Below are 25142 nucleotides of genomic sequence, written 5' to 3'. Positions count from 1 at the left end.
ACTGAAAAATCTCTTATAAAAACAACCTTTACAGAGGGAAAAGCAAAACTCTAATTTCACAAACAAGGCGTCTTCTGTTTGCAAAGAAAAAATGCTCAGAGACTCACGAGAACTCAGGGCAGCCTAAACTCATATCTTGATTCACCCAGCTTCCTGGAAATATCTCAGATTCCAAGTGGCACATCACCATTACCAATACAGATCCTATCATTCGGCCTGGCATCTTCTCCCAGAGTCTTCACGAAGTGCCTGGTTGTGATGGCAGTGGCCTTGAGGTCTCAGGGTCTTCAAGTCTTTCCCTACCTGGACAACTGGCTCATAAAAGATCCTTCCTGTCACAATGTTGTTCTAGCGATGAATCGCACCATCTTGTTCCTTCAGAACTTGGGATTCGATATCAACTTCCCCAAGTCATAGCTTCATCCGTCTCAAAGGCTTCAGTTCATTGGGGCTTTTCTCGACACCACTCAAATGAGGGCGTTCCTTCCACAGGATCTTCAAGACACTTTACTCCAGCTCTGTCGTCAAGTAAACCAGCTCCAGCCAATCTCTGTCAGGCGAATGATGGTTCTGGGCCACATGGCCTCTACTGTTCATGCGATTCTGGCGAGGCTCCATCTCAGGGGAATTGCTAAAACTAGAGGACATAAATTGAGGTTGAAGGGTGGTAGACTTAATAGTAATATTAGGAAATTATTTTTCATAGAGAGGGTGGTGGATGCCTGGAATGCCCTCCCGAGGGAGGTGGTGATGGAATTCAACAAAGCGTGGGATGAACACAGAGAATCGCTAATTAGAATATGAATGAGCAAACTTTCACAGTCTGAATCCAGCAAAGGAGATGGTTTGGATAGGCTGGAGTGAGCTTCAACAGCAGCTCCAATAGTTGGAACTAGAGAATGACACCGGGACATATTTTTCCCCGTCCCCGCGGGAACTCATTTTCCCATCCCCGTGAGTTCTTTTCTTGTTCCTACAATTTCCGTCCTCATCTGCACAAGCCTCAAACACTTTAAAATCATAAGCATCCGATGCTTGTGCGGTTGAGGCAGAGCTTACAGGGACAGCGACAAAACTCACGGGAAAGGGATGGGGAAATTTGTCCCCATGTCATTCTCTAGTAGACCTCTAAGGTCTATGGCCCAGAAACAACAAAGAAAAAAGACATTTAAAGTTAATCATGAAATGATAATGCATGTGATTACAGGACAGACTGGATGGACCATTCAGGTCTTTATCTGCTATCCTTTACTATGTAGAATATAACAAATGCCAAGGGACGCTGCAGAAACAAAGAGGAAATCAAATCATCCTGAAAAATGACAAACCCCTTCCCCCCAACCAATCAAAAATCTCTTCATGATATACCTAGACTAGTGCCTCTGGCAAAGAGAGCAGAGTTGGAGAGGAGTATAGGACATGATCTGTGCTACAGAACTCTCTCCAAACTCATTTTTCCAAATAAAAGATGCATTCTTTTATAAAGATTCTTGTCGTTTAAAGAGTGACAGGGGAAATTTTTCAAACTTACTGGAAAACATATTCTGATTTGAATGTTCAATCTATGTATGTTGTTTTCCATCCCTATCCTAAACATACTGCTGGGAATAATTCTCAAAATACTAATCTGTCTTTTTCTACTTGCTTCAGCCTGTTCTAGTTTCCTGATGCTAAGAATCTTCCACTGTTTACCTTTGCTTTGTGCCTTATTTGTGCCTCAGGTGAACACGCTGCAGAACTGGCTAGCAGAATTTAATATATGGCTTCCACAAGTTGAAGCCCTTCCTGCTGATAATAACCAAGAAGAGATTCAGCCGCGATTCTTCAAGGTCCACATCCTGAATGATGAGCACAAGTAGGTATTCTTAACTTTATCTGCTAACATTCTTCTTGTTTGAGAGTCCCTTTCCATCTTGATTCCTCTCTCCTGTTGTGCAGTAGGAGCCTATAGCCAGACACCCAATTTTGGGCAGGCCTGAGCCCAAAGTGGATGAGTCCGACGACCCAACCCTCCACCTCCCCCCCCCTACAAATGGCATTCTCCCTCCCCACTACAGCAATCAGGGGAATCACTTTAATTTCACTTCCTCTCCCCCTTCCCCCCCACAACTGGTACTTTTAAATCATTTCGGTCTTCGCTAGTAGCAAACAGCAACTCATTCCCTTTGCTTATGCTGGCTCCAAGCCTTCCCTCTGATGCAGTGCTGCCAGCAAAAATCTAAAGGATTTAAAGATGTCGGAGGGTCAGGGGAGTGGCGTTAAATGACCCCCTCAAACTCCTGGAATGAGAGATGCCTGGAGTCTTCAGTTAGCAGGACTTGGGGATCACTGCCAGCTACATCACTGCTGTGCCACTGCTGGATGGACCTGTGCCCACCTGAGTGTGGCGCAGTGGTTAAAGCTACAGCCTCGGCACTCAGAGGTTGTGGGTTTACATCTCGTGCTGCTCTTTGTAACTTCAGGCAAGTCACTTAATCCCCCCACTGCCCCAGGTACATTATGATTATTGAGAGCTTCTATACCGCTTCTAACGACTGGGGAGTCAATTCAGAGCGGTTTACTTGAGCCTCTGCAAAAGCACTACACTACATGATCTTCTATAAAGGTGTTACGATATATTAGCTTCTGTAGAGATGTTACCATAAGGAATTGTGAGGTGTTACAATGCATGGGCTCTACACAGAAATACACAGAGCTCTGTGGTGGTGTTACAGAATTATTAATACGGGCATGGTTATGCCAATAATCCATCATCCTACTTATATGCACATGTTTATACCAAATCAGTTGTCCTATGTATGTACACATGTACTACTAGGTTTACTATTACAGATACACTATGCACTTTTTTTTTTTTACATACCTCTTAAGGAGCTTGGCCATTTCATCTAAATATAATCTATTTACATGCATCCCTGAAAGATCTAGTTTCCTTTCTCTGTCAACTTCATAGTTTCAGTTGAAGTAGTTTGAGAAAAGGATAGTCTTTATTCCTTTCTTGAATTTTCCGGTGTTCTTTTCTAACTTTAATTCCTTTGGTAGGGCATTCCACCACGTCGAGGCCATTACTGAGAACATTCTTGCCCTGGTGCTTTTTTATTTGATGTCTTTGAAGGAAGGTATTTGTAGTAAGGACTCTTGGCTCGAGCACAGAGCATATCGGGGCGTATGGTTATTTAGTCTGGCTTCTAGGTATTGCGGTTCTGAGAGGTGAACAGTTTTGTGCGAGCCTACCGGGACAGATGAGGACAGATGTTTATATTTTTTGAAAGTGTGGTTTCCAGAACTGTATAACTAGAAAAAGTAGCCCTACAGAGTACAGTGGTACCTTGAAATCTGAACGCCCCAGAACTCGAACGTTTTGAAATCCAAACCTTTTTTGTAATAAATTTTGCCCCAGAATCTGAACTCTGCTTTGGAATTCGAACACCCTGCACATTGTGGCTCTGATTCTGCAATTGTAGGCGTCCTACAGCTGTCTAATCAGCCAATCAGGAGGCAGTTTTCAAAAAAAAAAAAAAAATGCTTCCCAGGCATAGCGAACGCGGCTACAGCCACCAGTCTCCCCTCCCCAACCCCCCCTCCGACGATCGCGGCAGGAGGGTGCCCAACCCCTCTTGCTGGACCCCCCAATGGCCCCCCATAAGATGGCCAGCAGGAGGGTACCCAACCCCTTCTGCCAGACCCCCCAACGGCTTCCCCTAAGATCACTGGCAGGAAGGTGCTCAACCCTTCCTGCCGACAGAACCCACCCCCTGAATATCGCTGGCAGGAGGGTGCCTAACCCCTCCTGCCAGACCCCCCCCAACAGCCCCCTCTAAGATCGCCGGCAGGAGGGTACCCAACCCCTCCTGCCGGAACCCCCCCAATGAACGCCCCCCACCTTGGAACCCTTCCTTGGGCTTACCTCTAATTTGGCCGGACGGCAATTCACACCGTCCAGCCAACAGGCCCGCCCCTCTACTGCCCAACCCACAGGATCCTAGGGCCTGATTGGCCCAAGCACCTAAGGCCCCTCCTATAATGGGAGGGGCCTTAGGCACCTGGACCAATCAGGCCTTAGGATCCTGTGGGTTGGGCATTGGAGGGGCGGGCCCGCCTCATTTGGACGGAGGCGGACCTGTTGACTGGACGGTGCGAGTTGCCATCTGGCCAAATTGGAGGTAAGCCCAAGGAGGGGTTCCGGGGTGGGGGCTTTCATTTAGGGGGGGTCCGGCAGGAGGGGTTGAGCACCCTCCTGCTGCGATCGTCGGGGAGGGGAGACTGGCGGCCATAGCCGCGTCTGCTATGCCTGGGGAGCATTTTTTATTTTTTTAGAAAAAGTGCCTCCCGATTGGCTGATTAGACAGCTGTAGAACGCCTACAGCTGCCTACAATCGGGAGCACTTTGCAGAATCAGGGCCACAATGTGCAGGGTGTTCGGATTCCAAAGCAGAGTTCGGATTCTGGGGCAAAATTAACTGCAAAAAAAAGTTTGGATTCCAAAACGTTCGAGTTCTGGGGTGTTCGGATTCCGAGGTATCACTGTACTCTGTAGGGCTACTTTTTCTAGTTATACAGTTCTGGAGACCATACTTTCAAAAAATATAAACAGGATGGAGTTGGTCCAGAGGAAGGCAACTAAAATGGTTGATAGTCTACATCATAAGGTGTAGGGAACAAACTTAAAGATCTCAATATGTATACTTTGGAGGAAAGGCGGGAGAGGAGAGATATTATAAAGATGTTTAAATATCCATATGGCATAAATGTGCATGAGGTGAATCTCTTTCAGTTGAAAGGGAACTCCAGAATGAAGTTAAGAGGTGATAGGCTCAGGAGTAATCTAAAGAAATACTTTTAAAAAAATGTTTATTGAAGTTTTTATGATATACAACACATGTCAAAATGAAGGCAGGACAATATAGAAAACCAAACACCAAACCATCAGCTTCAGTAACATTGCGCAATGAAAACAAACAGCAAGTAATCTGTTCATGAACAATTCAAAGCCCATCGAGGACCAACTCCCACCAAACCTACCCCCCTTTACCACCCCCCTCTATCACCCACTCACATAATATAACATCGTGCTTCTTAACCGCGTAACTGTAAGTTTGACGCGGTTTACAAAAGATTATAAATAAAGAGAACACAATAGAACTATTTGGCCAGGTATTTTGAGAAGAGATAAGCTTTCAACTGGCTGTAAAAAACAACGATCGAAATTCTTTATCATAGGAAGCTGCCTGAAATGCTAGTGTATGATCAAGAAATTTCTTGCTTTTACAACCCTGAAAAGATGGAAAAATGAACAGGGCATGAGATCTTCTACTATATTTATAAGATGCTATAAGAAATCTATTGGCCATATAGATCAGAGCAGTACCATACACAACCTTATAGCAAAGACAACCCAATTTAAACAAAAGTGAGCTTCCATCAGGCGCTAATGCAACTCGCAATAAAACGACGTCACATGGTCATACTTTTTCAGGTCATAGATCAATCTAAGTCTGGCCGTGTCTTTCTTAATACTTGTCAGGTAAACAATGTTGCAATAATCAAGGAGACTCGGCAACAGTGATTGAACTAGGAGTTTGAAAGCAGAAAACTCAAAATACGGTGTTATGGTGCGTAACTTCCATAAAGTGTACCGTATTTTCACGCAAATAACACGCACCCGTATAAAACGCGCACACGAATATACGATGATTTGCACAAAAACTTTGATATACCGCGCTCACGGGTATACCGCGCATGCTGCCCGACGCTCCTTTCGCCCGCCCTGACTTTCCGTGCGCTGTCCCGACTCTCCGTTCACCCCCCCTGACTTCCGTGCACTGTCCCCCCTTGAAGGTCTGTCCCCATCCTCAAAGCCTGATGCCCCCCCCCGACGTCCGATACATCCCTCCCCCCCCCCCCGAAGGACCGCCGACTCCCCAACAATATCGGGCCAGGAGGGAGCCCAAATCCTCCTGGCCACGGCGACCCCCTAACCCCACCCCGCACTACATTACGGGCAGGAGGGATCCCAGGCCCTCCTGCCCTCGACGCAAACCCCCCTCCCCCCCAAGACCCTCCGACCGCCCCCCAGCCGACCCGCGATCCCCCTGGCGACCCCCACGACCCCCCCACCCCCCTTCCCCGTACCTTTGGTAGTTGGGCCAGAAGGGAGCCCAAACCCTCCTGGCCACGGCGACCCCCTAACCCCACCCCGCACTACATTACGGGCAGGAGGGATCCCAGGCCCTCCTGCCCTCGACGCAAACCCCCCTCCCCCCCAAGAACCTCCGACCGCCCCCCAGCCGACCCGCGATCCCCCTGGCGACCCCCACGACCCCCCCACCCCCCTTCCCCGTACCTTTAGTAGTTGGCCGGACAGACGGGAGCCAAACCCGCCTGTCCGGCAGGCAGCCAACGAAGGAATGAGGCCGGATTGGCCCATCCATCCTAAAGCTCCGCCTACTGGTGGGGCCTAAGGCGCGTGGGCCAATCAGAATAGGCCCTGGAGCCTTAGGTCCCACCTGAGGGTTTGGCTCCCGTCTGTCCGGCCAACTACTAAAGGTACGGGGAAGGGGGGTGGGGGGGTCGTGGGGGTCGCCAGGGGGATCGCGGGTCGGCTGGGGGGCGGTCGGAGGTTCTTGGGGGGGAGGGGGGTTTGCGTCGAGGGCAGGAGGGCCTGGGATCCCTCCTGCCCGTAATGTAGTGCGGGGTGGGGTTAGGGGGTCGCCGTGGCCAGGAGGGTGTGGGCTCCCTTCTGGCCCAACTACCAAAGGTACGGGGAAGGGGGGTGGGGGGGTCGTGGGGGTCGCCAGGGGGATCGCGGGTCGGCTGGGGGGCGGTCGGAGGGGCGTGGGGGGGAGGGGGGTTTGCGTCGAGGGCAGGAGGGCCTGGGATCCCTCCTGCCCGTAATGTAGTGCGGGGTGGGGTTAGGGGGTCGCCGTGGCCAGGAGGATTTGGGCTCCCTCCTGGCCCGATATTGTTGGGGAGTCGGCGGTCCTTCGGGGTGGGGGTGCGAGTGGTCCTGCCGGGGGGGGGGATGTATCGGACGTCGGGGAGTCGGCCGGGCAAGAGGGCTTGGGCTCCCTCTTGCTCCGATCGTGGATGCGGGTGTGGGTGGGAGCGCGTGCGAGCGGTCGTTCGGGGTGGGGGTGCGAGTGGTCCTGCCGGGGGGGGGGGGATGTATCGGACGTCGGGGAGTCGGCCGGGCAAGAGGGCTTGAGCTCCCTCTTGCTCCGATCGTGGATGCGGGTGCGGGTGGGAGCGCGTGCGAGCGGTCGTTCGGGGTGGGGGTGCGAGCGGTCCTGCTGGGGGGGTGAATCGGGTGTCGGGCGGGGTGGGAACTATGTTTTAAAACTTTGGTATACCGCGCTCACGCATATAACGCGCGAGGGGTATGCGCGGTAGGTAAAAACGCGTATAACGCGCGCGTTATATGCGTGAAAATACGGTAATAGCCCTTTTGTACCACAGACCTAACCACAGAGGTCTTCCTGTTGATTCTTCAGGAAACCTCCCATAACACCCATTAACCCCCCGCCCCGCCCCCCCCAGACAGATAAACTCATGAAAGAGAAGACACTTTATCCATTATCAAAGTACAGGTCCATTTTTGATGATCATCATAACCATGGTTCCTAGCAAACCGAACGCTCCAGGGAACTCAGTTTGTAATTTTAATGTCCAGTCTGCGTAAGATGGAGGTGCTACCGCACGCCAATGCTGAGCTATCAAACACTTTGCCAAGTATATTGGCTTACATTATACATTCCCAATAAAAAGCCCTGTGGGTTAAATTGTACTTGAAGTTGCACTAATTGAGACAAACAGCTTAACACTTTTTTCCCCAAAAATATGTAAAACCTGGCACTCCCACCAGATATGTAGGAAAGAGCCTGGACTCAGACCACATTTCCAACAAGTACACTTTTTTTCAGACATACCACCGAGTTAACACCTTCTGTGAAGGCCTTACTAACTTCTAAACATACCTGGGACCACTCCCTCTCTGTAAAACTAAGTCCCAAATCTGTTTCCCAAGCTTTTTTTTGTAAGGAAATTGTAATGGCTCAGAGCCCTTCAAATACTGATAAGAGAACAGAAATTGGTTTAGGCAATTTCCTCAAAGTGACCCACAGATTCTCAGATACTCCAATACTAGGAAATACTTTTTTTTTACAGAAAGGGTGGTAGATGTTTGGAATTGTCTCCCATTAGAGGTGATGGAGACAAAGACTATGTCTGAATTCAAGGAAATGTGGGATCTGTTAGGGAGAGGAGGAGATAGTGGATGCTGAAGATGAGCAGACTAGATGGACCATTTGGTCTTTATCTGCTATCATGTTACTATGTTTCTAATCCTTATTGCACGATGAATAACTTTTGGACTATTGTGTATGTTAAATAGAAAAACTAGATAGATTTTTTTTAATAAAATGCTTTTTTGAGGAAAAATCTGACTTCTTATTGCTACCTGTGTATTCACAGGACAACAGCTGCCCGAGCCAAGGTGGTGAATGACTGGGTAACTGATGGTGGTGTGTTGTTGATGGGTTACGAGATGTACCGCCTGCTCTCGCTCAAGAAGTCATTTACAACTGGAAGGAAGAAAAAGACAAAGAAACAGGCGGGTCCAGTGATTATCGACTTGGATGAAGAAGACCGGCAACAGGAACTTTTAAAAGGTACAAAATATATACTGGAGGACAGCTGTCTCATATCATGTGATACTATATACACTCACTCATCTCTTTATTCAGATATTTAAATGACAAAACAAGCAAACAAACTTGTACAGCAAAGCCATGAATATAAACAAAATGTCTCTACTAATAATCGTATCGGCAAATTATATTGACAGTTATCCACAACCTAACCTTATTTACAAACATTTTCTTTGGCATTAGTCCTCAATTAAGAGGGGTTACCAACCTTATTGAGGAGAAAAACAAATGTTACTGCTGTTAGAACCAACCTCCAAATCCATCTAATGAGTCTGACTAGGTTGCCTCTCTGTGCCCTTTCTTACCAGGGATGAGGACAGGTGGATTGGGTTCTTAAACCTGTCCTGGGAGACCCCCCCCCAGCCAGTCGGGGGTTCAAGATATCCCTAATGAATTTCCATTCGGCAGATTTGCATGCCTGTCACCTCTATTATAAACATAGACCTGCTTCTAATCATTTTCTGGCTGTGACTGACCCCCTGGAGGTGTAGAATAATGATGCATCCATTGAGAGTCCACTTAGGTCATGACCCCCCAAGGCAGGGTTTTGTGACCTTATTTGGGGTCCCAACCCACTGTTTGGGAAAATCTGGAGTAGGCCATAAAGATTGATTCTGACCATGGACAAGTGTAAGGCCATGTTGATCTATTGGGTAGAAAGATTTTGGAAGGGAGGGATCAGAAAAATTGTTTCCAAAGAAATAGTTTAGGGTATGTACTACTACTGTATTTATTATTTCTATAGTGCTACCAGCTGCACACAGCGCTGTCCATTAAACATGCAAGAGACAGTCTCTGCTCGAAATAGCTTACAATCTAATTATGACAGACACAGTGGACAAAATAGTGAGTCACTATATAGATAGGCATCTGACTATGGGCCAGATACACAAAATTGTCTGATCGTTTTAATGATCATCACTAAACCAGTTTTGCTGGTTTAGCGACAACCTAATTTTCCGACCCGATGTTCCAAATGTCTCACTGCGTGTTTTTCTGTGCGTTCCTACATTCTCTGACTCTACCGATGCCTACCAGCTGACACCCCGTAACAAAAATAAAGGTAGGAGGGATGCCCACTCCTTCCTGCCACCGCAAACACCCCCATGCTGTGAAACCCCTCCCCCGAACTTTGAAAAAATTGGCAGGCGGGATGCCCACTCCCTCCTGCCATAGGGAAGCTCCTCCCGCGGAGTCAACCACCCCATGCCAGGACCTCTTCCCCTTCCCTACTCCTCATACTTAGAAAAAAAAAATCAGCAGGAGGGATTCTCACTCTCTCCTGCCTCAACCCCCCTCACCTCCACAGCATCCCCCACACCCCCAACTCATCCCCATACCTTTTATTTAAAGAAGACAGCAGGAGGGATACCCAGTCCCTCTGGCCCGCCTCTCCAAAATGGCGAGCCTTCCCCTTCTTGGTACATCCTGGGATGCACAGGGATGGGCCTGAGGCCCTTCCTCTGGTTGGGGCTATAGGCCTCCTGCCCAGTACATTCTGGGATACACTGGGAGTAGCCTAAAACCTTCATTGGCTCAGAAACCTAAGGCCCCTCCCCTGGGAGGGGCCTTAGTAACATAGTAAATGATGGCAGATAAAGACATGAACGGTCCATCCAGTCTGCCCATTAGTTATACCCATTAAAAATTAATGATTAAATTAACTTGCCTATTCTTTGAGATTTCTGGAAAATAGACTGTAAAGTCCATATGGTATTGACCTAGGTTCCAAATGCTGATGTTGCCGTCCAAACTCTCCAGCCTATCCAACCATCCTGTTTGCAAGATATCTACTATAAGTCTGGCAAGTAACATCCTCATGTTCCAAGTTAGTGGACCTCCCATTGATGCCCTCCCCAGCTCATTCTATACCCAATCACTGTGCAAGTCTGTCCAGTACTGGCCTTAGTTCTTTAATTTACATCTTTTGTTTTCTAATTAGAGTTCCATAGCAAAGCAGCAGATGAATCCAGACTAGTGGGTATAGCTCACATCGACCAGCAGGTGGAGATAGAGAACTGATTAACAGTTGGCCTTAAAGCCTGGTGTTCTTTCTGTTGATTCAGTTTTGCTCTATCTCCCAGCAGGGTCTGAGCTAGCCCTCTAGCTCCTAGATTCTGGATACTGCCGGAGATATTGGTGTTCGGTGGACTTCCTCTGTTGAGACTCAGTCTCTTCAGTAGGACAGGGGTGCCTGGCTGAGTGGTGCCGGCTTTAGGAGGTACACCTGGGCCCTCCCAGGTCCCTGCTCCACCCTTCCCTCCGTGTGATTGAGGGGTTTGTGGTCCTGCAGGAGTCGTCTTTCTCTTTCTCCATTCCAGTACAAAAAAAAAAAAAAAGAGTCGACTTCCTGTCTTGTGCTGAGCTTTGCAGTCTTTTGCATTTGATCTCAGTATACTTACCAGCTGGCGTCTGAGGTCGCGGGAGCGAATTGGTGAGTGTTTTCCCTGCCTCGGGGCTTGAGTGTCGCGTTCCGGAGTGTAGGGGTGGTTGGGGCGGAGTCGGCAGTCGGCGGCGTTCGCCGCGTGTAAAAAAAAAAAAAAAAAATTTTTTTTTGAAAACACAAGCCGTGCTGGAACGCAAGCTGGCAATGGAGGCAGGTCGCCGGTGTTCGCGCTGTGGGGCGCGCAGAACACCGTCGGGCCTTTGCTCGGCCGAGTGTGAGGCTCCACCGGCAGAAGATGCCTTTTTGCAGGCTTGTGAGCTGGCTATTGCCCGGGTCAGAGAGGCAAGGGAAATGTCCCCGGAACACGAGGGTGAGTCTGAGCTGCAGGGCTCTTCCGTGGCAGTGGGGAGTTCGGCGGCGGCGGGGGAGTCGGGAGCACCAGCGGAAGTCGCGGCCCCGCTCCCCGTCGCGGCTCAGGGCGGGTCAGTGGCCCTTCCCTTTGGTTCATTTTCGCCGGAATTTGTTATGCTACTGCACCGGGCATTTTTGTTACAGGGTGCGCAGCCCGTCCCGCCGGTGCCGGGGGTCGAGGTATCCCTTCCGGTGCCCTCGACGTCGGCTGTGGGGCCTGGTAAGACTGGCAGGCCGGCTGAGGGCACGGTGGGCTCGCCGGGGCGGTCACTGCTAGCAAAAAAGCGCAGGATCACGACCGCGGAAGCAGAGGACATTCTGCCTAGATCCCCTTTTTCTCTTCCGGAATCCTTGGAGGAGGGGGAGGTCCTAGATTGGGATGCAGGGGATCCCCCGGGTCAAGAGGTGGATGACCCGTCCGCTCTACGTTTATTTCATAGGGAAGAACTTTCTTCCTTAATTTCGAAGGCTTTACAGGGGCTGAATATTTCTCAGGCAGATACGGCGGTATCGGGTAATCCCCTGATGGCAGGTACGCGTAGACCCCCTAAGTCTTTTCCGGTGCATGAAGCCATGCAGGAGCTAATCTCGGCGCAATGGGATACGCCAGACTCCAGTTTGAGAGTGGCAAAAGCCATGCGGCTCTTGTATCCGGTTGACCCGACTGAACTTGATAAGTTTAGATTACCCAGGGTGGATGCTTTGGTGGCAGCGGTAACAAAAAAGACTACCTTGCCGGTGGAGGGGGGAGTGACATTGAAGGATGCGCAGGATAGGAAGATTGAATCTTCCTTAAAAATGTCCTTTGAGGTAGCGGCAGTTACCTTGCAGGCCGCAATCTGCAGCTCTTATGCGGCGCGAGCATGTCTGCAGTGGTCGCAGGGCATGGCTGATACTTTAATGGAGTCTGGGGGTTCTGTCCCTTCGGAGCTGGCAGATTTGGAATCTGGCTTGGCTTATCTGGCGGACTCCTTATATGATATGATTAGAGCGTCGGCGAAGCAGATGTCTCTTTCAGTGGTATCTCGCAGATCCTTATGGCTACGGCATTGGGCGGCCGATGCAGCTTCTAAGCTTCGGCTGGTGAGACTCCCTTTTAAAGGGGGTTTATTGTTTGGAGAGGATTTAGATAAGCTGGTGAAAGATTTTGGGGATACCAAAACTCAACGTTTACCGGAGGATAGGGCTAGGCCCCCGGTGAGGCCCTCATCGTCGAGACCGCGCTTCAGGGATGTTCGAAGATCCCGGTCTGGTAAGCCTTTCTTCAGATCAGCATTGGGTTCGTCCTCTGCTTCGAGACCGAGGTTTCAGCAGAGGGGTTCCTTTCGTACGACGAGACCCTCTTCGGGACCGTCAACACGTACCCCAGCCACTCGCAATCCACAATGACGGGGGCTTGGCTCCCTCCGCCTTTCCCTTAGGGGGCCGGCTTTCGGAGTTCCGGGCGGAGTGGGCCACGATCACGTCGGATCAGTGGGTGTTGGACATTATACAAGAAGGGTACAAGTTAGAGTTCGCCTCTCCCGTCGTAGATTCTTTCTTGGTGTCCCCGTGCAATGGGGCGGCCAAGGGAGACGCGGTCAGAAGGACTCTTCAAGGGCTGCTCGAGCTAGGGGCAGTGATACCGGTGCCCCCGGAGGAGGTCGGCAGCGGTATATATTCCCTTTACTTCATTGTACCAAAGAAGGGAGGGTCCTTCAGGCCGGTGCTGGATCTCAAAAGGGTCAACAGATTTCTCAGTGTTCGCCATTTCCGGATGGAGACGGTGCGCTCGGTTATTGCGGCTGTAAGACCGGGAGAGTTCCTCACGTCCCTCGATCTCAAGGAAGCGTACCTACATATTCCAATCTGGCCTCCGCATCAGCGGTATCTGCGGTTTGCGATTCTAGGCCAGCATTATCAGTTTCGGGCAATGCCCTTTGGCTTGGCAACGGCTCCCCGCACCTTTTCCAAGGTCATGGTGGTAGTAGCCGCCTTTCTCCGCAAGGAAGGGATTCGGGTGCACCCTTACCTAGACGACTGGTTAATCCGCGCCTCGTCCAGACAGGAGAGTGTGGCGGTTACTCAGCGAGTGATCTCTCTCCTCCAGTCGTTGGGGTGGATTGTCAACTTTCCCAAGAGTTGTCTGTCCCCATCGCAGTCTTTGGTGCATCTGGGGGTGCGGTTCGACACGGCTCTGGGGAAGGTGTTTCTACCCCGAGACCGGGGGGAGAAATTGCAGGCTCAGATTCGCCTACTCCTCGGGTCGGCCAGACCTCGAGTTTGGGATTATGTTCAGGTGCTAGGCTCCATGGTGGCGACTCTGGAGGTGGTCCCCTGGGCGCGGAGCCACATGAGGCCCTTACAACAGTCTCTGCTCGCTCGCTGGTCCCCCGCTTCGCTGAACTACAATGTGCGTCTCCAATGGAGTCGTCGAGCAGCTCGCAGCATGCAGTGGTGGCTCCACGAGTTGCATCTTTGGAGGGGCATGCCGTTGGCCACACCGGACTGGGTGGTGGTCACCACGGATGCCAGTCTGCGGGGATGGGGGGCCCAGTGCCTGCAGGCGTCAGTCCAGGGGATGTGGTCCTTCCAGGAGGCCCAGTGGCCCATCAATTTGTTGGAGTTAAGAGCAGTCAGACTGGCGCTGCTGGCTTTTCAGTCACTGATTCAGGACAAGCCGACCAGGATCTTTTCGGACAGTATCACGGCAGTCGCCTATGTCAATCGGCAAGGGGGCACCCGGAGTCCGCAGTTGGCAGAAGAGGCAAGAACTTTGTTTCAATGGGCGGAGAGGCATGTGCCGCTGCTGTCGGCGGCACACATTGCAGGGCACGAAAACGTGCAAGCAGACTTTCTCAGCAGAAATCTTCTGGATCCGGGCGAGTGGGAGTTGTCTGCTCGAGCGTTCGGCCTGCTAGTCCGTCGGTGGGGGTTGCCGGAGATGGATCTCATGGCCTCGTCCCACAATGCGAAGTTGCCTCGGTTCTTCAGCAGACGCAAGGAAAGGGGATCGGAGGGGGTGGACGCATTAGCTCTCCCATGGCCTCCGAATTCCCTTCTGTATGTGTTCCCGCCTTGGCCCATGATAGGTCGAGTGTTGCAGCGCATCTCTCGTTTTCGCGGCAGAGTCATCCTGGTGGCTCCGGATTGGCCGCGTCGGCCGTGGTACGCAGATCTGATGCAGCTTTCAGTCGGCGAGCGGGTAAAGTTCCAGGTCACTCCGGACTTACTGTCTCAGGGTCCGATTTGGATGGAAGATCCGGCCCGCTTTGGTCTTACGGCCTGGCTATTGAGCGGGCACGGCTGAAAAAGAAGGGCTATTCCGAGCGGGTGATTGCCACCCTGCTTAAAGCCAAGAAACTTTCGACGTCGGCCTCCTATGCGAGAGTCTGGAGGATTTTTGAGGCATGGTGCGGTCGCCAGGGAGTGGCGCCCTTCAAGGCTTCCCTGCCGGCGATTCTGGCTTTCCTGCAGGAGGGCGTAGAGAAAGGGTTAGCCTATAACTCTTTAAAGGTTCAAGTGGCGGCCATTGCCTGTTACAGGGGCCGGGTGGATCGCTCGGCTCTCGCATCGCAGCCGGACGTGGTCCGTTTCCTCAAGGGGGTTCACCATATCCGCCCGCCGGTAAAGCGAATTTGTCCACCTTGGAATCTTAAACTCGTCCTTGGAAAGTTGCAGGGGGCACCTTTTGAGCCCCTGTCAGCGGCCACGTTGAAAGATATCACACTGAAAACGGTTTTTTTGGTGGCGATGGCTTCAGCAAGGCGAGTATCGGAACTGCAGGCGCTTTCTTGCAGAGACCCCTTTTTTGCGTTTTTCGGAAACGGGTGTGTCGGTGCGTACGGTGCCGTCCTTCCTGCCGAAGGTTATTTCTTCCTTTCATGTGAACCAGAGTTTGTTCCTTCCATCCTTCCGGAGGGAGGATTGGGGGAAACGGTTTGTATCTTTACGGCTACTAGATGTACGCCGTATGCTGCTCCATTATTTGGGAGTGACGAATGATTTTCGTCGGTCGGACCATCTCTTTGTGGCATTCGCGGGTAAAAACAAAGGGATGGCGGCGTCTAAAGCGTCCATTGCGCGTTGGGTCAAGGACACTATTGCTTCAGCGTATGTGTTGGCAGGGAAGAAGGTGCCGGAGCACCTTCATGCTCATTCCACTCGGGCTTTGGCGGCATCTTGGGCGGAGTCCGGGGGGATGGCTTTAGAGGAGATTTGCCGGGCGGCCACTTGGTCGTCGAGGAATACTTTTTCACAGCATTATCGGTTAGATGTAGCGGCCCGTTCAGAGGCGAGTTTTGGCGCGGCAGTGCTGGCAGAGGCAGGAGTTGCGTCCCACCCAGTTTGAGTTTGCTTTGCTACATCCCACTAGTCTGGATTCATCTGCTGCTTTGCTATGGAAGGTAAAATTATGGTCTTACCTGTTAATTTTCTTTCCTTTAGAAGCAGCAGATGAATCCAGAGCCCCTCCCCAATTGCACTGTAGGTGTGTACGGGGGTTAGTTGATGGGTTTAGTTGAGGCTATGGTTGGTAAGTGTATTATTTCTTTGCGAAAAAAAAAAAAAAAAAAAAAAAAAAAATGTCAACAAATAATAATATTAAGAAGAGAAAGACACATTTTCTACTGGAATGGAGTTTTGTGGTGGCTCATTCTCCTTTCGGGATGCTTGGGCAAAGTGCATAACTGAATCAACAGAAAGAACACCAGGCTTTAAGGCCAACTGTTAATCAGTTCTCTATCTCCACCTGCTGGTCGATGTGAGCTATACCCACTAGTCTGGATTCATCTGCTGCTTCTAAAGGAAAGAAAATTAACAGGTAAGACCATAATTTTACCATCCTTTGTTTATCCCATGTTTTTTTTAATTCCATCACCGTTTTCCTCTCCACCACTTACCTCGGGAGGGCATTCTAGGCATCTACCACCCTCTCCGTGCAAAAGAATTTCCTAACATTGCTCGTGAGTCTTCCTCCCTGCAATCTCAAATTATGCCCTCTAGTTTTACCATTTTCTCTTCTCTGGAAAAGATTTGGTTCTATATTAATACCTTTCAAGTATTTCAACATCTGTATCATATCTCTCCTGTCGCTCTCTCCTCCAGAGTTTACATATTTAGGTCTTCCAGTCTCTTCTCATACTTCTTTTTGTTCAAACCCCTTACCATTTTCATCGCCTTCCTCTGGACCACTTCAGGTGTTTTTATATCCTTCACCAGATACGGCCTCCAAAACTGAACACAATACTCCCAAGTGCGGCCTCACCAATGACCTATACAGGGGCATCAGCACCTCCCTTCTTCTGCTGGTTACTCCTCTTTCTATACAGCCTAGCATCCTTTTGACTACAACCACCACCTTATCACACTGTTTAGATGCCTTTAGATCCTCAGACATAATCACCCCAAGGTCCCTTTCTCCATCAGTGCTTATCGGCCTCTTAGCCTTGGATTTCTATCCCCCAAATGCATCACTCTGCACTTCTTCGCATTGAATTTTAGTTGCCATACGCTGGACCACTCTTCTAACTTTTACAGATCCTTTTTCATGTTTTCCACTTCCTTCGGGGTATCCACTCTGTTAAAAATCTTGGTATCGATCCAAGATGGCCGACGGTCCCGGACGCTGAGCAGCACGCCGGAGATTTTCTGAAAACTTTTCAGAAAGGAAAGAGTTACTTACTCAGAATGCCGAAGAGGAGAGGCCGCAGCGCCGCTGGAGCCTCGCGGCGTTCGGCGGTCCCCTCGTTCGGCAATATTGAAGAGCTCCTGCGTCGGATGCAGGATATCCCGGCAGCGTCGGCACCCCCCCCGCTGGAGACGCCTCAGAGAGGCGGAAACGAGGTGATCTCCTTGGGGCTAGAGACTACGCTCAGCCCCGACGCTAGGGCACCTCCCCCACCTCCTCAGGTTACCAGCTCCCCACGAGTGGAGGAGCTCCCGGAAGGAAGCAAGCACCTACCCTCGGAGGCCAGGAAAAACAGAGAGGGGAGCGTGGAGATGGACTCCCTGAGTTTTCAGGTGAGTCCAAGAAGTACAGAGGATTTGGAAACATCAGGGATCATTTCAGCCCAGCAGAAGGATTGCCAGAATCAACTGATAACCGGTGAGACTATTCAAATTCCCAATCTTTCATATGTTATTGAAAAACCCAGAGAAGTAACACTGGACTCAATCTGGGATTTAGTTGCTGACCTAGCCAAGTCTGTTAAGCCCCAGCTTTTGCAGCTGGAAAATAAAATTACTCTTCAAGAAAATGATATAAAAAATATAAAAGTTGAAGTTGATGAATCCAAGAACTCAATTCTGAATATACAACAGGAGTTAAAAGCATCAAAACAGCTTAATGAAGCAATGGTAAAAGATAACACAAGTTTGCGCAGAAAATTGGAAAATTTGGAGAACTTTTCTCGTAATAATAATCTTCGTTTGATTAATTTTCCTAAGATAGCCTCTGTGACACCTAGAGATATGATGAAACGTTATATGGTAGAGATTTTGGGTATTCCAGAGGATACATTACCACCACTTACTCAAGTATATTACTTACCAATGAAAACTACTAAATTACCACCTAAACAACAGGAGGATAATCAACCACTTAATGTTTCTGCAATCTTGGAACTTTCGGACAGAGAGCTAGCATCTCCGGCAACATTGCTTCTCACGGTGGCCCTTGCACCAGATAAAAACTGGTTGCTTAGAATGTACTTTAGGAATAAAATGAAAGAATTTCTTGGACATAAAATATTAATGTTCCCAGATTTGGCACGGGAAACCCAGAGAAGAAGGCGAGAGTTTCTTTTGATGAAGCCAGGTGTTATATCTCTTGGAGGGACCTTTTTCCTACGACACCCTTGCAAATGTGTAATACAGTACCATATGAAGAAATATGTATTCTTTGAGCCATTCCAGTTGACAGCTTTTCTGGCAGGAACTCGACTGGATGAAGGGAAATCAAGAGAGGTCCAATTGAATAAATGATATCCTTCCTCAGCTAAGGGACTTTGTTTTCCTAATATTTGATTTGATTTTCGTCAGCATCTGTTAATATGTCCGCCTCATCCATCTTGGATCTAATTTTGAGGACTTGAGCTGAATTTAAGCTAAACATTTATTTTATTTAGTTGATTATTATGTATTTTACCTATGAGTATTATTTTTCTGCTTTTCTTCAACTTTCTGTACAAGTGGATACTTGATTTATAAAATGTAAAATTTGATAAATATAAAATAAAAAAATTAAAAAAAAAAAAAAATCTTGGTATCATCCACAGAAAAGGCTAACCTTACCTTCTAACCCTTCAGCAATGTTGCTCACAAACATATTAAACAGAAACGGTCCCAGCACTGATCCCTGAGGCACTCCACTAGTCACCTGTCCCTCCTCTGAGCAAATTCCATTCACCACCACCCTCTGGCGTCTGTCCGTCAACCAGCTTCTAATCCAGTTCACGACTTTGGGCCCTAACTTCAGCCCCTGGAGTTTGTTTAAGAGCCTCCTAAGAGGAACCGTGTCAAAGGCTTTGTTGAAATCTACATAAATTACATCTAGCACACGTCCTCGATCCAATTCTCTGGTCACCCAGTCAAAGAACTCAGTCAGATTTGTTTGGCACGATTTACCTTTAGTAAATCCACGTTGCCTCTGATCTTGTAATCCATTAGATTCTAAGAATTTCACTATCCTTTCCTTCAGCAATGTAGCAAAACTCGAGAAATCATTCCGAATTTGACATCTAAGATGTAATGCTAAAAAATGCAGGGTCATGCATTTGAGTTGCAAAAATCTGAGGGAATGGTATAATTTAGGGAGTGAAGAACTTCTGTGCCCAAAAGAGGAGTGAGATATGGGTGTGATCATATGTGGTGATCTTAAGGTAGCCAAACAGGTAGAAAAAGCTAGAAGGATTCTTGGGTGTATAGGAAGAGGACTGGCCAGTAGGAAAAAAGTGGTGATGATGCCTTTGTATAAGAGGTCTCTATTGAAGCCTCATTTAGAATCATATTGTGTACTATTGTTTTTAACATTGTAAGCTGCCTAGGTCCTTGGATGGTACAGGCAGTCTATCAAATTCTGGGGCCCACACCTTCAAAAATATATAAACATGATGGAGTTAGTCCTGAAAGCAGCTACTAAAATGGTGTACTTGATGTAAGTTTAAAAATGAATAAAGAAATTATTAAAAAATAAATAAATGGTGTATAGTCTTTGTCATAAAGCATTTGGGGACAGCCATAAAGATCTTAATATGTATACTTTGGAAGGAAGGCAGGGGAGAAGAGATATGATAGAGATGTGGAATGAGGAGAAAATACTTCTTTGCTTAAAGGGTAGTGAATTCATGGAACAGCCTTGTAGTGGAGGTGGTAGAGACGAAAACTGTAACTGAGTTAAGAAAGCTTGGTACATAGGTTCTCTAGAAAGAAAGGAAGGAATAGTAAATGGCTTGGATGGGCAAACTGGATGGGCCATATGGTCTTTATCTTCCTTCATTTTTCTCTGTTTCTGTCTAGTCTGCCCACCACTGATATCCTTTGTTTTCCTGAATTCAAATATAATATTCATCTTCTCCATGTATCGATCACCCTTTCCATAAAGAAATATTTCCTTAGATTATTCCTGAGTCTGTCCCCTTTCACTTTCATCCTGTACCCCTTTGTTCCAGAGCATCCTTACCATTGAAAAAGGCCTGCCTCTTGTGCATTTATACTATGAAAGTAATTTGAAATAGAAAATGACAAGGGGAACAAAGTTTGTCTAGTTCCCTTCTCTGTGCTCACAAGCTCAAACTCCAACTCCATACTCACCCTGTCCCCACAATAGTACAAACTTTGTACAAAAAGAGAGCAATTATCTTTTATGAAACATGATGGAACTAGAGCAATGGAGTATGAGTTCGCGGGGCAGGGTGGGATAGAATCAAAGCTTGTAGATATAGGGACAGACATCTTTACATCTATCTCCATATGCTTTATGATGAAGACACTGATCATTTCAGTAGCTGCTCTAATATAATATCTTTGCAAAATTGAATTGTGTAGACCAGTCCACCTCAGTTCAGTCCTCGAGGCACATCAAGTCCCATTGGGTTTTCTGGATATCCACAATGAATATCCATGAGATTGGCATGCATTTCCTCTTTGATATGCAACTCTATCCCATGCATATTCATTATGAATATCCAGGAAACCTGATGGGACTGGGTTGAGAAACTCTGGTGTAGAGAGAATGACACGGGGAAAAAATTTATCGCCATTCCTGCCCCGTCCCCGTGAGCTCAGTCCTCGTACATGCCCTGCAAATTGTTAGATCCCATCCGCACAAGCCTCGAATAGTTATGATTTTATACTGAACTTATTTTGGTGGATTCAAAATAGTATGGAAGCAATGGATAATTGCAGGTATACGATCTCTAAATGATGTTATAGCAAATGGATCACTGCTTAGTTTTTCACAATTGCAACATAAATTTAGATTGGACAAGACACAATATTTTAAATGGATGCAATTGAAGCAGGCTATTCAGGAAGGGTTCCCTGAATGGAAGAATCTTAACAATCAGTATAGTTTGCAAGTCCTTTGCTTTCAGGCGGATTTTTTAGGACACCAAGCCGCTAAATGGTATAAGATTTTATATGGTTTTTTAAACAAAAAAAAGAGAACAGGACTTAGGGACATTTGGAGTATTGAGATAGGACAGATAATTTCTCCATCTCAATGGCAAAAATTTTGGTCCTGGAGAATACATACTACAAGGTCAGCATCTATGAGTCAAACATGGATGTTTTTGTTACACAGAGTTTTATGGACCCCTACGCGGTTACAAAAAGTAGATAGTAATAGTTCTAATAGATGCTGGCATTGTAAGATAGAAGTGGGGACATTAGATCATTTATTATTCTTTTGTCCTTGTATTAATACTTTTTGGAAATCAATTTGGTCCCAAATTAATAATTTATTAGAAAATCATGTTGGACTCTCATATGATACAATATTATTTGGAACAGCAATGAGAACTCAAAGTCCGATATCTGCAAACAATAATAAACTTTTGTTAATATTGACAGGGGTCGCCATTCAGCAAATTACTCAGAATTGGAAAGATTACACTCAATCAAATTACACTTTCTGGTGGAATTCAATTTGTCATATATACAAAATGGAAAAAGTGATGGCAATACAACAGGGGTATATTCATAAGTTTAATAAAATTTGGAAACCATTGACTAATTTCTCTAATGATCAGATATCATAGCACATGTATAGAGCATATAGGGGGGGTGGGGAGGGAAAACTCTTGTAAGTTTATTCTGATATAAAATTCTGATAAAGGGATTTCTTTACTTTACAATATAAGAATATTTATTAGTATTTTCAAGTGTTTGTTACAACTGTTTGTATTACATATATTTCACTTGATGTAAGAAATAAAAAAGAATAAAGATTTATAAAGTATAAAAAGAGACAATATTCTGTACAATTGTCATTTTATAAACACAAATAATACAGAGCAAGGATCAACAAAACTGCTGTCTCCCCTCCTTTTCACAAATATCCCCTCCACTATTGTGAAACCTGAACAAACCAAATTACTACAGAATGCTACATAGAAAAATCAAGCTAACAGAATACTTCAGTCACACATGACAGGAATAGTGTTAGGGGAGAGCAACTGCCCCCTGGTCAAAGAGAGAGCCCTAAGCCAGCTGGAAGCTAAATAAGCACAGCCTGGACTTTGTGGTCATAAGAACATAAGAAGTTGCCTCCACCGGGATCAGACCAGAGGTCCATCGCACCCAGCGGTCCGCACCCGTGGCGGCCCATCAGGTCCATGACCTGTCAAGTGTTCCCTGCCCTAAAAAACCTATCCTTACTTCTATCTGTATCCTTCAATCCCCTTTTCCTTCAGGAATTTATCCAAACCTTCTTTGAATCCCTGTAGTGTCTTCTGCCCCACCACAACCTCCGGGAGTGCGTTCCATGTGTCCACCACTCTCTGGGTGAAGAAGAACTTCCTGGCATTGGTTCTAAACCTATCCCCTTTCAGTTTCTCCGAGTGCCCCCTTGTACTTGTTGTTCCCCACAGTCTGAAGAATCTGTCCCTGTCTACCTTATCTATGCCTTTCAGGATCTTGAAAGTTTGTATCATGTCTCCTCTAAGTCTCCTCTTTTCCAGGGAGAACAGCCCCAGCTGTTCTAACCTGTCGGCATACGAAAGGTTTTCCATACCTCTTACCATTTTCGTCGCTCTTCTCTGGACCCCCTCAAGCAATGCTATGTCCTTCTTGAGGTACGGCGACCAATACTGGACACAGTACTCCAGATGCGGGCGCACCATTGCACGGTACAGTGGCATGATGACTTCCTTTGTCCTGGTCGTGATACCCTTCTTGATGATACCCAGCATTCTGTTTGCTTTCTTTGAGGCTGTCACGCATTGTGCTGATGCTTTCATTGTTGTATCCACCAGCACACCCAGGTCTCTTTCAAGGGTACTTACATCTAGCAATGTTCCCCCCATTGTATAGCTGAACATCGGGTTCTTTTTCCCAACATGCATGACCTTGCATTTCTCTATATTAAAACGCATCTGCCACTTTTTGGCCCACTCTTCCAGCTTCGTTAGGTCCCTTTGCAGGTTTTCACAGTCTTCCGTGGTTCTAATCCTGCTGCAGAGTTTGGTGTCATCTGCAAATTTGATAACCTCACATTTCGTCCCTGTCTCCAGATCGTCTATAAATATATTGAACAGGAGCGGTCCCAACACCAACCCCTGCGGAACTCCGCTCGTGACCCGTTGCCAGTCTGAGTATTTGCCCTTCACTCCAACCCTCTGTTTTCTGCCCGCCAACCAGTGTTTAATCCATCGGTATACATCCCCCTCCACTCCGTGGTTCCACAGCTTCCTAAGCAGCCGTTCGTGGGGTACCTTGTCGAAAGCTTTTTGGAAGTCGAGGTAAATTATGTCTATGGGTTCCCCTTTGTCTATCTGGCTGTTTATTCCCTCAAAGAAATGTAGTAAGTTTGTGAGGCAAGACCTTCACTTGCAGAAGCCATGTTGGCTCTCCCTCAGCTGCCCATTTTTTTCCATGTGCTCGCAGATGCTGTCCTTAATAAGTGCTTCCATCATCTTACCCGGAACCGAAGTCAAGCTCACCGGCCTGTAGTTTCCCGGGTCTCCTCTTGATCCTTTCTTAAAGATAGGCGTGACATTTGCTATTTTCCAGTCCTCCGGGATCTCCCCAGTTTTCAATAATAGATTACATATTTGCTGGAGTGTTTCCGCTATTTCCTTTCTCAGTTCTTTTAGTACCCTTGGGTGGATTCCATCCGGGCCCGGTGATTTGTCGCTTTTTAATCTATCTATCTGTCGTAGGACGTCCTCATGGCTTACTTCTATTCGCTCCAGCTTTTCATCTAGATCCCCACTTATAATCTCCTCAGGTTCTGGTACATTGGATGTGTCCTTGCTCGTGAAGACCGACGAGAAAAACTTGTTTAACCTGTCTGCTACCTCTATTTCCTCTCTTACCACTCCCTTTCTGGTTCCATCATCCAACGGTCCCACTTCCTCCCTTGCCGGTTGCCTCCCCTTCACGTACCTAAAGAACGGTTTGAAGTTTCTCGCCTCCCCAGCCAGCTTCTCTTCGTATTCTCTTTTTGCTTCCCTAACCACTCGGTGGCACTCTTTCTGGTGTTTTTTGTGTTCCTTCCGGTTTTCCTCAGTTTGGTCCTTTTTCCATTTTCTGAATGATGATTTCTTGTCGCTTATCGCCTTCTTCACTTCCTTTGTTATCCACACCTTGTTTTTTGTTTGATTCTGTTTGCGCCCTTTCCTAAACCTGGGGATGTACATGTTTTGTGCTTTTTGCACCGTGTTCTTGAGTAGGGACCAGGCTTTCTCTACGGTCTCCATCTTCCGTGAGCTGTTTCTGAGTTTATGTCTCACCATTTTCCTCATAGCTTCGTAGTTCCCTTTTCTGAAGTTGAGTGCCATCGCTGTGGTTCTCTTCACTTTTGATATTCCCATTTCTAGTTTGTACTGGATCATGTTGTGATCACTGTTTCCTAGTGGCCCTACTACTACCACCTCCTTTGCGGGTCCCCCTAGACCGTTGAGGATTAGGTCAAGAGTGGTATCTCCTCGTGTCGGTTCCTGGACCAGCTGCTCCAAGAAGCAATCCCTCACAGCCTCCAGGAACTTTGTTTCCCTCGCACTGCTGGAGTGTCCAATGCTCCAGTCTATCCCAGGGTGGTTGAAGTCTCCCATAACTGTCACCCTTCCGCTTTTGCATTCCTGCCTCAATTCTGCTTCTAGGTCATTGTCACTTGTTTCTGGCTGTCCAGGTGGGCGATAATAAAGTCCCAATTTTGTGTCGGCTCCCTTTCTTCCTGGTAACTTAACCCATAGCGATTCCAAACCTTCTGCCCTTGTTGCCGTATCCATCCTGGTCGAGTGAATGGAGTCCTTTATGTATAGCGCTATTCCTCCTCCCTTCTTACATGTCCTGTCTTTCCTATAGAGCTTATAACCTGGTAGTACTACGTCCTATTTGTTGTCCTCAGACCACCATGTTTCTGTGATTCCAATTATGTCTAGGTCCTCTTTGTTGGCCATGACTTCCAGCTCTCCCATTTTGGTCCATAGACTCCTTGC

General features: G+C 47.6%; 1 protein-coding gene across 2 annotated transcripts in view; it reads left to right on the top strand.

Annotated features, from left to right (window-relative positions):
• The window catches only part of RAD54L2 (RAD54 like 2), a 159134-nt gene that overhangs the window by 60970 nt on the left and 73022 nt on the right, over positions 1-25142 (top strand). For both annotated transcript variants that reach the window (XM_033926393.1, XM_033926392.1), the window contains exons 8-9: positions 1722-1855; positions 8470-8666. In XM_033926393.1, the coding sequence (XP_033782284.1) occupies positions 1722-1855; positions 8470-8666 (331 nt within the window). The remainder of the gene's footprint in view (positions 1-1721; positions 1856-8469; positions 8667-25142) is intronic.

This window comes from Geotrypetes seraphini, chromosome 17 (genome assembly GCF_902459505.1).
Source record: "Geotrypetes seraphini chromosome 17, aGeoSer1.1, whole genome shotgun sequence".
Lineage (NCBI taxonomy): Eukaryota > Metazoa > Chordata > Amphibia > Gymnophiona > Dermophiidae > Geotrypetes > Geotrypetes seraphini.
The sequence above is the reverse complement of the archived record's forward strand: the minus strand, read 5'-3'. Positions and strand labels throughout refer to the sequence as shown.